General features: G+C 47.5%; 1 protein-coding gene across 3 annotated transcripts; it reads right to left on the reverse strand.

Annotated features, from left to right (window-relative positions):
* Positions 1-2,359: 2,359 nt before the first annotated feature.
* Positions 2,360-12,501, reverse strand: LOC123424715 (thiamine pyrophosphokinase 2). Of its 3 annotated transcripts, none has more exons than XM_045108384.1 (7): positions 12,353-12,501; positions 11,403-11,582; positions 11,230-11,314; positions 5,956-6,028; positions 4,113-4,214; positions 3,696-3,945; positions 2,360-2,706 (listed from the first exon to the last, which is right to left on the reverse strand). In XM_045108384.1, the coding sequence occupies exons 2-7, from the start codon at positions 11,560-11,562 to the stop codon at positions 2,585-2,587; spliced, it is 792 nt and encodes a 263-aa protein (XP_044964319.1). In that variant the 5' UTR covers positions 11,563-11,582; positions 12,353-12,501; the 3' UTR covers positions 2,360-2,584. The 3 variants fall into 3 exon arrangements, with proteins under 3 accessions (XP_044964319.1, XP_044964318.1, XP_044964320.1); XM_045108383.1 differs by having other exon boundaries at positions 11,403-11,601; XM_045108385.1 differs by lacking the exon at positions 12,353-12,501 and having other exon boundaries at positions 11,230-11,319; positions 11,403-11,488.
* Between the last annotated feature and the right edge of the window lie 524 nt (positions 12,502-13,025).

Raw genomic sequence — 13,025 nt, forward strand, 5'->3', positions numbered from 1 at the left:
AACCACCATCACCAGTGCTCGGGCCGAGCCACAGGGGAGATGACATGGCTGCCTCCTGCCATGGAATGATCTGTGTGTATGCATGTATTAAAAAAAGCTACAAGCGGTGTGCGAAAAGCTTCAAACGGCATAAAAAAAGCTTCAACCATTGATAAAAGAAGTTACAACCACATCCATGAGAGTTGCAACCAAACTTCACCGGAGTTTTGTAGGCGGAGTTACAACCATGATGAAAAAATGCTGCAACCATTATACAAATTTGATACATCAGTCATTCTTTTTTGTTGCAACCGTATTGTTTTTCTGCTACAACCGTTGACATGGGCGAGTTGCAACCATGATGAAAAATGTTGCAATCATTATACAAATTTGCTACATCAGTCATTTTTTGTTGTTCAACCGTATTGTGTTTTTGCTACAACCGTTGACATGGGCGAGTTGCAACCATGATGGGAAATGCTGCAACCATTATACAATTTTGCTACATTTGTCGTTCTGTTTTGTTGCAACCGTATTGTTTTTTACAAGGGGTTGCAACCATGAGCGCACGCTGCTACATCCACAGAGGTTAGAAACGCACAGGAGGCGACATAGGTGAGGGCGGCGACCGACGGTGAAGGGCGGCCAACGGTGAGGAGGTGAGGCGAGGCGGTCGACGCATGCTGGGGGCGTCGGCGCATGCGAGGCGGGCCTCCCCTTTCCCGTGCGAGAGGTTGAAGAGAGAAGGGATGAGGACGACGGGATCTGACGGCTCAGGGGGGCCAAATCTAACGGCTGCAGGTCGACCGGCCCAACAGTCGGGCCGGCGCGCCGGCGCAGAGTGCTTCCCTTTCCAACATATGCACGAGGTAGCATAGCATCATGCAGTTCTTAGAGCATCTTCAAAACCACGGGGCACGTTAAAATGAAGGTACAACGTCGAAATAACGACTTTTGACGCGGCACGGAACGCTGGCTCCAGCGACCGTTGTAAAATGTAATGCATGTACAAGGCCACCAAAGTCGCCGCACCTACAAGCTTGATGATAATGGTGACGCTTGGCCTGACCTGACCCCTACACAATTCATCAAAAACCGAAGCACTTGTCCAACAAATCCTTAGCGCACATCGCATGCGCACGCGCCAAAAGTCGTCACCGCCGTCTTTCACAAACACATCTTCGATGCATGGATCAATGAAAAGACCTTATCAGGCTGCCATTGATGCCACCACGAGGTCAGACCACGCCATCGCTCTACGCTCGTCCATCGTAAGAGTCTGTCACTGTCGGGCTACACCACGCTGCCGAGACTCATCATCTTCGACTCGTAAGACCAAGTCGTCCACCTTAGAACTCCTTCAGCCAACACATGCTCCAAAAAAAACCAATGCCTCCAGAAGGGTAAACGGCGCCGACGCCATCCTCCGATCTGGGAAATCCAGATCTAGGGTTTCCTTCAGAGCATCCTGAGCGGGAAGACGACAGCTGCAACAACAATTCAGCGGATCTCATGATGTTAGACTCCAGCTCTACACTCTATCCCACCCTCACCTCTTTCCATTCCTTCAAAGTGCCCGTGGAAAGATGAGTCGTTAGTGCTTGGCCTATGGCCTAGATCGGTTGTCATAAAAAGGGCACCGACCAGGAAACCAGGAGGGGCTGCACCAGGAATGTGGTGTAATGAAGACTAAGACCTCTAAGTATGTCTCAATTGTCACTATCAACCTGGGATGTAAAATATTGTGATGTGGTACGAAAATCAAAAAATTATATTTATTTCTCTACTTATTTTGTTGTGCAAATGCTATATATTGTACCCACGAGGATAACCATTGGGTACTGGATAATCATAATCGATGGGTATGGGGGCATGTATACCAAATGATAATCAACTTTATGTATATGATTCAAGGCTGGGCAGGGGAAATAATCTATTTTCCCTTCTATCAGCACGTTCATCAGCACAGGCTCTTCCACTCCCCATTCCTGACACCAATAATCCATTTAAATTATCTTACAGCATCAGCGACAGGATTCTTCAGCTTTAAACACCAAATGATAATCAACTTGAGGTATATGATTCAATGCTAGCCAGGTTTTTTTTTTCTTTGAAAAGGAGGATTACTCCGGCCTGTGCATCAAAACGACCTTCTATCATCTCCTTCATCCTCTTTGTGCTCAGTGCTTTTCTACTACCCATTCGTACACCAATAATTTATTAAAATTATCTTACAACATGACCATTATGAAAAGTTGAAATCCTTATGAGCATGAACATCAGCATTTTTTTCTACAGATGCAGGGCATTTTACCAATTTCTACAGTTTCAGTAGATATACAAGACATGTTCGATCATCGCTCATAGACGCACAAAAACATGTTAGACATCCTTATGATAATCTCGTGGGTCTCCATCTATCTGACAACAGAGGTTTCAAGTTTCAACCACAAGCCACAAGATATCCTTTATTTATCAGATACAGAACAACTTATGAGCATGAACACAGCTGCACTGTACAAGAGCTGAGCTGACAACACACAAGATCAACGAAGATTTTACAAAAAGGAAACACAGCAGACGATTCCAATTAAGTGGATGCTGTTTAGGTCAGATTTCGAAGAGAAATTGTCCACAGAAGATCTGCATCAGACTGCACGGTTACTTTATCCGAATCCACGATGTTGGACGTGCTTATCATGCTCCCAAATCTCATCTCTGCATCACCTGGAAGTAGAATTTTTTTGCGTAATTAGCCCATGCTAGTCATGCTAGTAGTAACATGGTCTTTGCAATTGAAATGGAATAAAAAACCACATTGATTTCTTCTATAGGACTCGCATGCTTTCAACAGCAAACACTAACAGTTCATGTGCCACCAAAATGTATATGTTAATGATGGCAAAAAAGGGTTTTCACTTGCAGACGCACTATAATCATTTTTAATCAAAAGGATTCACCTGTCCTCTTCTTTAATTTGACACGGTTTATATGTTTTTGGTCCAGCCATTTTTACTCGCAGTTGCTTCAGTGGTTTCATTGGCAAATAGAGTAACCTTAAGTGTCAAAGAAGGGTCTCATTTGGAACCACACATATAACAAGATGGACCACATTTACCGTACTGCACATCACTTGTGCAAATTAGTGCTAGGAAATTTATTTAGGATAAAAGACAAGACCAAATAAAACATAGTAACACATATTTCGAAACACACATGCTTATAGCATCAACCATATATATACTAGCGACGACAGCGTCAAAAATCTGTCTGGGGAGACTTTTATCCCACAGTTAGCATGCATTCATATTGAGCACAAAGTTGGTACATTAGTAGAGCTGACTATTTGTGGCTCCCCATCAGCACGCACGGCTACAGCATCTCAGACCTGGCAGACACTGGCCGCAAGGCTCGACAGACACAATCCAGACTGTGAATGACATGGGTCATACAGCCACACAAACTAGATTACATACGAGATACGACTGAGCCCCGCCCCTATTTCAGCCAGCCTAAGGATTGAAGCCGATGGACCAACTCATCCTATTTCTCAAACCAAGGAAACACATGAAGAACCACTATGTGCTAGACCCAACCAATTCCTCAAGCCACACAAATGAACCCAATTCGAAATTTTGATGGCAATTTTTTTAGTGCATTTAGTCAAACTCTCAAATTGCAAGGCAACTGGTCACAAACGGGCAGAAGAAATTTACTCAGGTTCCACTTGAGGCCAGTGGTTGTAGTGCTTGTAGAGGGTGCTCCAATAGGAAAAATCCCACAGTGTGGTCCTTCTACAGACGACTCAATATAGATCTCATGGTGATGCGTTTTGGGAAGAAGTTGGATCAAGCAATCATCTGACAGAAGGACAATCCGCATGTCTGAGAACACATAGAGCACATTGATATTTGCAGCCTCATGATCAAACCTTCCACCAAGTGCTCCAGTAACAAGAACACAAAGCTACATAAAATCCCCCCAAAAAAGTTACAGTAGAATTATAACCAAATATATCTGAACATTATATGACTAGTGTTTTGGTATAGATAGAACTTCTTTTTCTCAAAAAGAAGGGGTAAAAGATACCAATGACACAAAGTACCAAATAACAAAGTACAACCACTACTTACATTAGGCTTTTCATGATCAGGTGTGCGATGGCGGATACTGGAAATACACTTGTGCAGATCTGTTGTCTCTTGGTTATGTGATTTATCAGAAATTTTGGATCCCTGCGTAGAGAAAAGTTTAATAAAATGATGAGCCAATGACATCCTGATCACATTTGTAATACGATTAGTGCAGCAGTGCAAATTTGATTATGTTACATTCAGGTCAACAGAAATGTGCACTCCACTTGATCTCAAAAGTTTAATTTAAAACAGTGTTAGTTAATATTCTGACGCAGATGATTGTCATTCCATGTAAAACAGTGTTACTGTTACCAACATCGACTTAAGGTTCGGCCAGTTACTCAGTTATCAAAATAATTTTGGAAAAATTCTGAAGGATGGGGATAACAGAGTACTAGAAAGGGCCTTGCTCTGGATGCACTTGTAGTGTATAAGTACAACTACAATGTAAGACCAAAGTCCTTGGACAACTGAATTTACAACAACAAAAATTGAAAATTTCAAGCACTATAACTTACCAATTGGAAATTTTGAAGGACAGCCAAAAATAATGATATCAAATGGAATATAGGGCCAATTCTTATGGCCGATTCTCCCAGAATCGGCCCCCACCCCAGGTTCTCCCAGAATCTTCAACCTCCATTTGTTTGACAATCCTAGCTAGTTAGGGTGGGGTTGAAGATTCTGGGAGAAGCTGGGGAGGGGGTCAATTCTGGAGAATCGGCCAAATGAACTGGCCCATATAAGCCTACAACGTTTTTTCCTTTACGGCAAATTTTACACACAACCGCCAAATAGTTGCGATTTTATTCAAGATCACACAGACAGCACCACTTCTAACTATAATTGTCCAATGTAACAAATAAAACTGCAGCCTCCTGTACGCTAAAAAACAAACCAATGTTATATACCAACAAAGTCAACTTTTTATAACATGCAGTCTCCTGCATGCTAAAAAACAGTTAACTGCCAGATGTAAAATTAATAAATGTTATCTAAATGAAATTAGAATACTATTTTCTTCAATGGCAACAAAACATATTTTTCTATCTATTGTTAGGATTAACCCGAAGGGGAGCCCTGGTGCAGTGGTAAAGGTCCTGAAAACAGCCTCTTGAAGAAATGTAGGAAAAGGCTGCGTACAATAGACCCGAAGTGGTCGGACCCTTCCCTGGACCCTGCGCAAGCGGGAGCTACATGCACCGGGCTGCCCTTTTTTTTACTGTTAGGATTAACCCCACTTCTGCTGTTTCAATCTTCCGACTACTGCTTTCAGCTTTAACTGGTAGTATTTCTTTCTTCAGGACATTAGCTGAGTAGTGACTGCGTTGTTAAGATTGAAAACCTGAACCTAAACTCATCAAATGGTACGATTGGACTCTGTTGTAAAACTTTGCAGTGGAAAGATGCATGTAAATCTTTTCCCATCATTTTGGCATTTTGCAGCAGGGTTTTTCATGCCTGAACCCTCCCATAAATTTCACTAATTTTTGCACAGTCGCCATACATCTCGTAAGTTATACAAGGGCTGAGTGTCTACTATGCATTACATTAGCAGTGAGTCAACATCAGGATATTTTGAAATAACACTTCAGCATGTTAAGCTGAATAATACCAAGATGTCTCTTGGTCAAGCTCACCACCCTCACCGACAGCTAGAAACATTAAATGTGAGACCTCTCGCCTTCTCCTCTCCTTGCTCGGGCACGTGGTCATGGAGCCAGGCAATTTAGGTTCTGTTGCATGGGGGTATATGCATAGATATGTACGTTTGGGTTTTAATTTAAACAATGCCTGCCTCAGATAATATGAACTAAAGAAGAGGAAGCAAGTAAAAGACCTGACTAGAGTAAAATCTTTTTACTTCTGGCCTTATAGAATCCATGTCCCCTTCAATTATTTCTGGAATGTACCTGGATAAGAGAAACAAACTAAGAGGTGTATGCCAAGAAAAAGTTCTTCAGAAACCTTGTTGGTCTGATCGTAAGGGCCAAAAGGAGCATAAACATGTATAAGCAGTTTGGTGCAACAAAAGAGACTCCGGTCAGAAATGCCAAATGCCGTTAAGATGTACTCCTACAAAACAATGATGTCTCCTAGACATCAAAATGCCACCATTACCACAATCATAAATAAGTTTTAGTGGTCTTTGGAAAACATACACTGACAGTCATGTAGAAATATTGTATGTCCGGTCAGGTATAGCAAAACAAATAGAGATGTTAACATATGGATAGCTTAAGTTCATATACCAGACCTCCGCTTAGACAGCAGCTGGCCCGTATAGCTTTGCACTATTTATGGACTTTTGTTCTTTCTCTTGCCATGTTCTTTTAGCTCTTTGTTTTGTTTTGTCTTTTTTTCATTTCTGCTTTCTCGAGTTGTACGTTATGTGTCACTTCGGCATTCTTCTAATACAGAATGTTTTTTTTGCTCAAGTTCACGGTAGACTAAATCAAGAAGCCCACCTTATTTCCTATTGAGTAAGAAACCGTCAGCACAGTCTGTTAGCCATTGAAATAGCAACATAATATTAGACTATGTTATTCAAATTTTTGGATAATCAAAAGCACATAAAGAGGTATCCATTTGTTCCAAAGATGAAATTGCATAGCATAATTTTTTTTCGAGAAAACGCAAAAGACTTTGCGTTTCATTGTATTGAAAAGAGGGAGGGACAACCTCCTAAGAGGCTAGTACAATGGTGTTACAAACGGATCAATGCACGTCCCAGGAGGGTGGCAGGGTGACCCTAAGCCCTTTGGCCCCTGCCTTCGCCCAATTCCTGGACTCATCCTTGATCGCATTGGCGAGCTCAACTAGCGATGGGGTTACATGGTCAAAAACACACGCGTTCCTATGCTTCCAGATCATCCAAGGCACGAGAAGCGCAATCGAGGCCAGCGCTTTGCAGAGCGGGTGAGGCGTGGCATCACGAGCGCGCAGCCACCAGTCCTGAAGCGTGGCGTCCTGGTCGGGCACCGGTGCCGGGAGTCGCAGCCAAGACATAATCCCGTGCCAAGTCTGCTTCGCGAATGGGCAAGAGAGCAGCAAGTGTTGTATCGTCTCCGGTTCTTGGTCGCAAAGAAGGCACCGAGGGTGATGCGTTAGGCCATGGCGAGCAAGGCGCTCAGCAGTCCAGCAGTGGTCCTGATTAGCGAGCCAGTGGAAGAACTTGACCTTCGAAGGGGCCCAACCCTTCCAGATCAACTTCCAGGACCGGCAAGTGATAGATCCGTGGAAGGTGGCTAGATAGCAGGACCTGGCTGAGTAGCTGCCGCTGGCTGTCCACTTCCAGGAAAGCGTGTCCGGCTCTGAGGAGAGGGTGATGCGGGACACCAGCAGCCAAATCTGGAGATACTGCCCAATCTCCTGAAGGCCAAGAGTGCCCTGAATGTCCCTCGCCCAAGCATTGCCGGCGATGCCCTCCGCCACCGTCCTGGACTTTCTGTGATGTTTGGGGATGCACAAATACAGCGAGGGCGCGTGCTCACGGATGGAGAGGCCGAGGAGCCATCGGTCCTCCCAGAAAAGCGTCGTCGATCCGTCTCCAATCTGCATGGTGGTGGAGGCATAGAAGAGGCCGTACTCCTCGGGGGTGAACTGCAGGTCCAGGCCATGCCATGCGCGGCTAGTGTCCGTCCGCGAGAGCCATAGCCATCGGAGCCTAAGGGCAAGCCCTGTGCGCTCTAGGTCGCGGACACCCAGGCCGCCGTACTCAAGCGGTCGGCATACCCGGCGCCAGTTCACGTGGCAGTGCCCACCGTGAGCAGCCTCGCGTCCGGCCCAGAGGAACCCACGCTGAATCTTCTCGAGCTGCTTCAGGGTTTTCTTCGGGGGCGCTAGGGCGAGCATTTGGTGGATGGGGATGGCGCTAAGCACAGACTTGACGAGCGCCAGCCGCCCGGCCTTGTTCATGAGCCATGCCTTCCACGATGGGAGGCGGCCGGCCACCTTGTCGACTAGAGGTTGCATCTGAGCCGCGGAGGGGCGGCGCGTTGAGAGGGGATACCCAGATACGTGATGGGCAGAGCCGCCGTCTGGCAGCCAAGAATCGCTAGCGATTCGGCAGTCGACTCATCTCCATGAAGTGTTGTGGCAGAGCTCTTGCCGTAGTTCACGTGCAGGCCGGAGGCGGAGCCAAAGACCCCTAAGATGCCCTTCACAGCGAGGACCTCGTCGGTCAAGGCGTGACAGAACAGCATCACATCATCGGCGTAAAGCGAGATAGCCGGGATGTTGCGTTGGGGGTGGAGTCTCCGGAGAATGCCGGCCTGGAGCGCCCGTTGCATGAGGCGGCTGAGCGTGTCGACGGCCAGGACGAAGAGCTGCGGGGATGTCGAGTCACCCTGTTTCAACCCGCGGCGGTGCCAGATCGAGGGTCCCGGCACGCCATTGAGCAAGACGTGGGTGCTGGCCGAGGAGAGGAGGATGGCCAGCCACTCCCGGAACCTCGCTCCGAAGCCATATTGGCACAAGGCCTCGAAGAGGAAGGGCCATGATATGGAGTCGAAGGCCCGGGTGAGGTCGAGCTTGAGCATGATCCTCGGCGCGCCCAGTTGGTGCAGGAGCTTGAGGGATTGCCGGACTAGGATGAAGTTGTCATGGAGGGTACGTCCGGTGATGAAAGCATTCTGATAGCGGCAAGCTAGGCCGTCGAGCATCGGAGCCAAGCGCAAGGAGAGGACCTTCGCGAAGAGCTTAGCCATAATATGTATCAGGCAGATCGGCCGGTAGTCGCCAAGCTTGTGAGCATCGGCGCGCTTTGGCAGCAAGGTGAGCAGTGCTTGGTTGAGCTTGTGAAATCCACGCCCCCTCAGCGCATAGAGCTGCTCAAAGACCTCAAGCACGTCCTGCTTAATGGTGCTCCAGCACGCTCGCAGGAACTCCGCGGTGAAGCCGTCCGGCCCTGGTGCCTTGTGCGCCGGCATGCGTCGCACAGCCTCCCATATCTCCTCGGGGCTGAACGGCACCTCTAGGACCGACAGGTCAACTGGCTAGATGAGGTGCTCGAAGTCCAGCGTGTGGGCGCGGTCGGCCGCTGTGCCAAGCAGCCCGTCGAAGTGAGCAAAGGCCGCCTGGGCCATCTCGTCGTGCTCGCTGATCATCTGCCCATCAACAAGCAGGCAGTACACTCTGTTTTTCTGCCGACGATATGTGCATTGCCTGTGGAAGAAGCTCGTGTTCGCGTCGCCGTCCGAGAGGGAGGAGATGCGAGCACGCTGTCGGGCAATCGTGCGCTCAAGCGAAGCCAAGCCCAGGTAGGATAGCTTGGTCTGCTTGCGCAGCCAATCCTCCGGGGGGGGAGAGCGTGCGGGTCTCCATGGCTTGGTCGAAGCGCAGGATGAGCTCGCGGGAGATGGCAAGCTTGTCCCTGATGTTACCCGTGGACTTGGCGCTCCAGCTCTTGAGGGCGCGGCCCGTAGCCTGCAGGCGCCGGACCAGCCGCCTGAAAGGGTCTAGGTCGGACACCGAGCCCCAGGCCGCGGCTACCGTGTCGTGGAAGCCGTCGAGACGCATCCAAAACTCCTCGAAGTGGAAGCGTTTGTGAGCTGATGGCATGGGCGAGCAGTCCAAAAGCAGAGGGCAGTGGTCGGAGACAACGGATGCCAGGCAGCGGAGGTGACACTCGCCATGACTGTCCTCCCAGTCTGCGGTGCAGAGCACCCGGTCAAGGCGCACGAGCATGGGAGGGGATTGCTCGTTGGACCACGTGAAGCGACGCCCATTGAGGTAAACCTCCTTGAGGGCAAGGTCGTTGATGACGCGGCGGAATCTACCCATCATGCGGTGGTTCACGTTACCCGAGCTTTTGTCCGAGGCACGACATATCAAGTTGAAGTCCCCACACAACATCCATGGGCCTGGGCTGGTATCGCGAATGTCACGCAGCTCTTGAAGGAACAGCAGTTTGTCCGGGTCGCTTTGGGGCCCGTAGACCGTGGTGAGCCACCAGAGGTTGCCATTGGGCGCGCGCACAGCTTATGTTATGGCAACCTTATTAACACTGTACAGATCACTAGAGAGGAGATGGTGCCTCACTCCAGGGCCGGGCCCATAGTGGTGCCAGAATTGCTGCCCGCACAGGGCCCAAAATTCTGTAGGACCCCAAAAATTTTATATCAGCCTTGTATTAAAAGGAAGAAAACCAAGCGTTATTGGGCCTTGTGGCATTGGAGTTGGGCTGGAGACCATCGACCGAGCAGCGAGCGCACTCCTCATCTATCGCTACAAGGAGTCAGGTCGGGATTCCTTAAAAAAAACTACAGATAGGGAACGGGCGACTGGAACTCTTGTATCGTCAATCGATCGTGGCTACACAAACCGAAGAATCGTCCCTCACGTCGCCCGCGCCCTCATCTCGGCAAGCAGCCGGCCTTGGCGTCCTCGGCCTGCTCCTCGCCTCGTCCCTCGTCCAGGTGCTTATCAAGTCCTTCTGTTTGATTAACTTCGGTTTCTACTCTGAATTTTTAATTTTTAATTAACTATTAACAGGGATAATTATTTCGTTAGAGATTGATTCTTACCTCCTCAATTAAATATCATAGTGTAGCGATTCTATCGGACAGGACCCAAAACAAGGCGAGTTAGATGGTTCGTCTAATTGCCAAACATTGACGCGTGATCTTCCATTGTTATGTAAGACACTATATTATATACGTTATAATTTTTTTATGTCTAATTGTTATGTAACACATTATATTATATACATTATAATTTTTTCTGCGGGATATATATACATTATAATAGCTCGTTATTTCATTTTTTTAGGTAGGGCCCCATCTTTTAGTTTCGCACAGGGCCCTGGATTTTGCCGGCCCGGCCCTCCCTCACTCGCAATCCAAACCCAAAGAACAACAACAGGCTGCTACAGATCTATTTGGACAAACTCTACCTCCAGCTTGAAAGTACCATGTACCTCTCATTTCAAGTGAGAATTTGAAAAATAAAATATATAGAAATGCAGCTACTGTAGGTTTTGGCAGTCATTCAACTCCTTAGCATTTGTGACTCACATCTATAACCAACTAATTCGAACCATGACTGGAATTGCATGAAAATGTTTCACATTAGTTGAGCCTTTGATATAAAAGGAGGAAAGAAAGCAGCTAACCTATTTCTGTCCAGGTCATTTTTCATTTGAGACATCTCGTCAAAAACACGATTGGCTCCACCATCAGCACATATTCTCATCTTTGCTGCTCTAAATTAAATTTGAAGAAAGAATTTTAAAGATACATGCCATGAGCAGAATATACAGAGAAGAAAGAATCTAGAGCTAGGTACCTTGAGCCCAGAGGCGAGGCATGAACCGTGGAAGCTGCTGGTTGAGAACAACCAGAGTATAGTTGTTTGCTGGAGTCTTGGCAGGCTGATGCAGTTTCGGAAGAAGGAAGTTAGAAGAGTGTGCCATGACCTCCATACTGCGGATCGTGCGCCACAACATCTTATCCTCTTGAAGGCGGTCTGTGAAGACAGCGCAAAACTAGGACCAGTTCAGAATTTGCGAGTCAGTGTTGAGACCAGAATCACATTCATATGTTCAGAAATCAGAACCCATACATGCCGTAGCATTTAGGAAAATATCATATGCATGTTTCGTGTAACCACTAGTTGTTCTGTAAACCACCTAGAAACCACAGGTTCGTCCAAGTCTCCTACTACATTTCCGTTCCTGCTTAAACTGATAACAGAGCACATTTCTAATCTTTCTTTTATCGAAAATATTGACCCTGAATGTCCGCCTTATTCAGTAAAACTTCATGAATCAACCTTCCCGAAACTTTATCGTGGCACCAAAACGTCGGAATTTGCCTGCCCACCTCACTGAATCCGCCCCGCCCTCTCCGTTGGGATAGGTTTCTTATCTGGTGGGATCGACCACCAGCTTGCAGCCCAACCAAAAAATTACGTACTCGGAAAAAGAACACCCGCCTTGAAGACTGAACACGAGAAGCATCCGAAATTCAGTCTCCGGCAGACAGATTCCGGCGGATTCCAGAGAACAATCCTGGAAACTCAACGGATCCGCACAAGCGGGGTTTCGGATGGTTCCGTTCTTGGCCCAGAAATCGACCGAGCTACCGGGTCAGATTCATCTGCCAAACATTATCTCCGAACATCCCCGTCGGCCGACCCATCAAACTACAAGATTTGCTTACTTTGGGGCGGACCGGAGAGCAGACCCAGCGGGCTACAAATGGCGAGGCGAACGCAGAACCTGACGAGGAGCTCACCTCGGATTGCGCGCGCGTCGTGGAGGGGGGGAGGACGCCGATTCGCCGGCTTCGCCGCCGTCGGAGGAGGGGCTGTTGGTGCGCAAGGGAAGGAAGAGAGGTCTTAAAAATAGGAAATGCCGCTTATTTTTGTACGGGTTGGAATGTGTATGTGCCAAAGCCATACTTTCCAGCTAAAAAGGAATGCGCTGACGCATCTACTGTCGCTATCGCGAGCCGCTGGACGTGCGGTGGTGGCTCGCCCGGGCTCTGCACGTGGACCCGCGCAGAAGATATTGCGTGCTCCGGCGAGAGTAAATTACGGAAGAAAAAATAACACCACGGTTTTTTTAGATTGATGAAGAAACATGGTTTAATTTTCTTTCGAAACAAAACCACGACCCGTCGTGCTTAATTATGTGACTTGGCATTATTCGACCTATTGCGAACCAATCTTTAGTAGGACATCTATTGTCCACAAGAGTCTAAGTTTTAGATTTGAGAACCCGGTGTTCGATATTTTTTAAAATTTATTTCAGACCTTTCGACGACGTGTGTTCGATGGAAGGAGATGTTCATGTCAACTATGAAGGTGTTTGTGACAACTTTGTCAATCTATAAGTGATATATCGTTTCAGTCTCTCGGAGATGCTCATACAGGTAGGATTTTTGTACGTGCGTATGTGCGTACATA

This window comes from Hordeum vulgare, chromosome 2H (genome assembly GCF_904849725.1).
Source record: "Hordeum vulgare subsp. vulgare chromosome 2H, MorexV3_pseudomolecules_assembly, whole genome shotgun sequence".
In the NCBI taxonomy this organism is placed as follows: Eukaryota; Viridiplantae; Streptophyta; class Magnoliopsida; order Poales; family Poaceae; genus Hordeum; species Hordeum vulgare.

What these genes read in the sequence shown, in the direction of transcription:
- LOC123424715 (XM_045108384.1), bottom strand. Translation starts at nt 11,562, where the DNA reads ATGTTGTGGCGCACGATCCGCAGTATGGAGGTCATGGCACACTCTTCT. An exon ending in AAAGATTTTACTCTAGTCAG is followed by an intron (nt 4,215 to 5,955) that starts GTCTTTTACTTG and finishes TTCTCTACGCAG; the next exon opens with GGATCCAAAATTTCTGATAA. An exon ending in TGGCCTCAAGTGGAACCTGA is followed by an intron (nt 2,707 to 3,695) that starts GTAAATTTCTTC and finishes TTCTACTTCCAG; the next exon opens with GTGATGCAGAGATGAGATTT.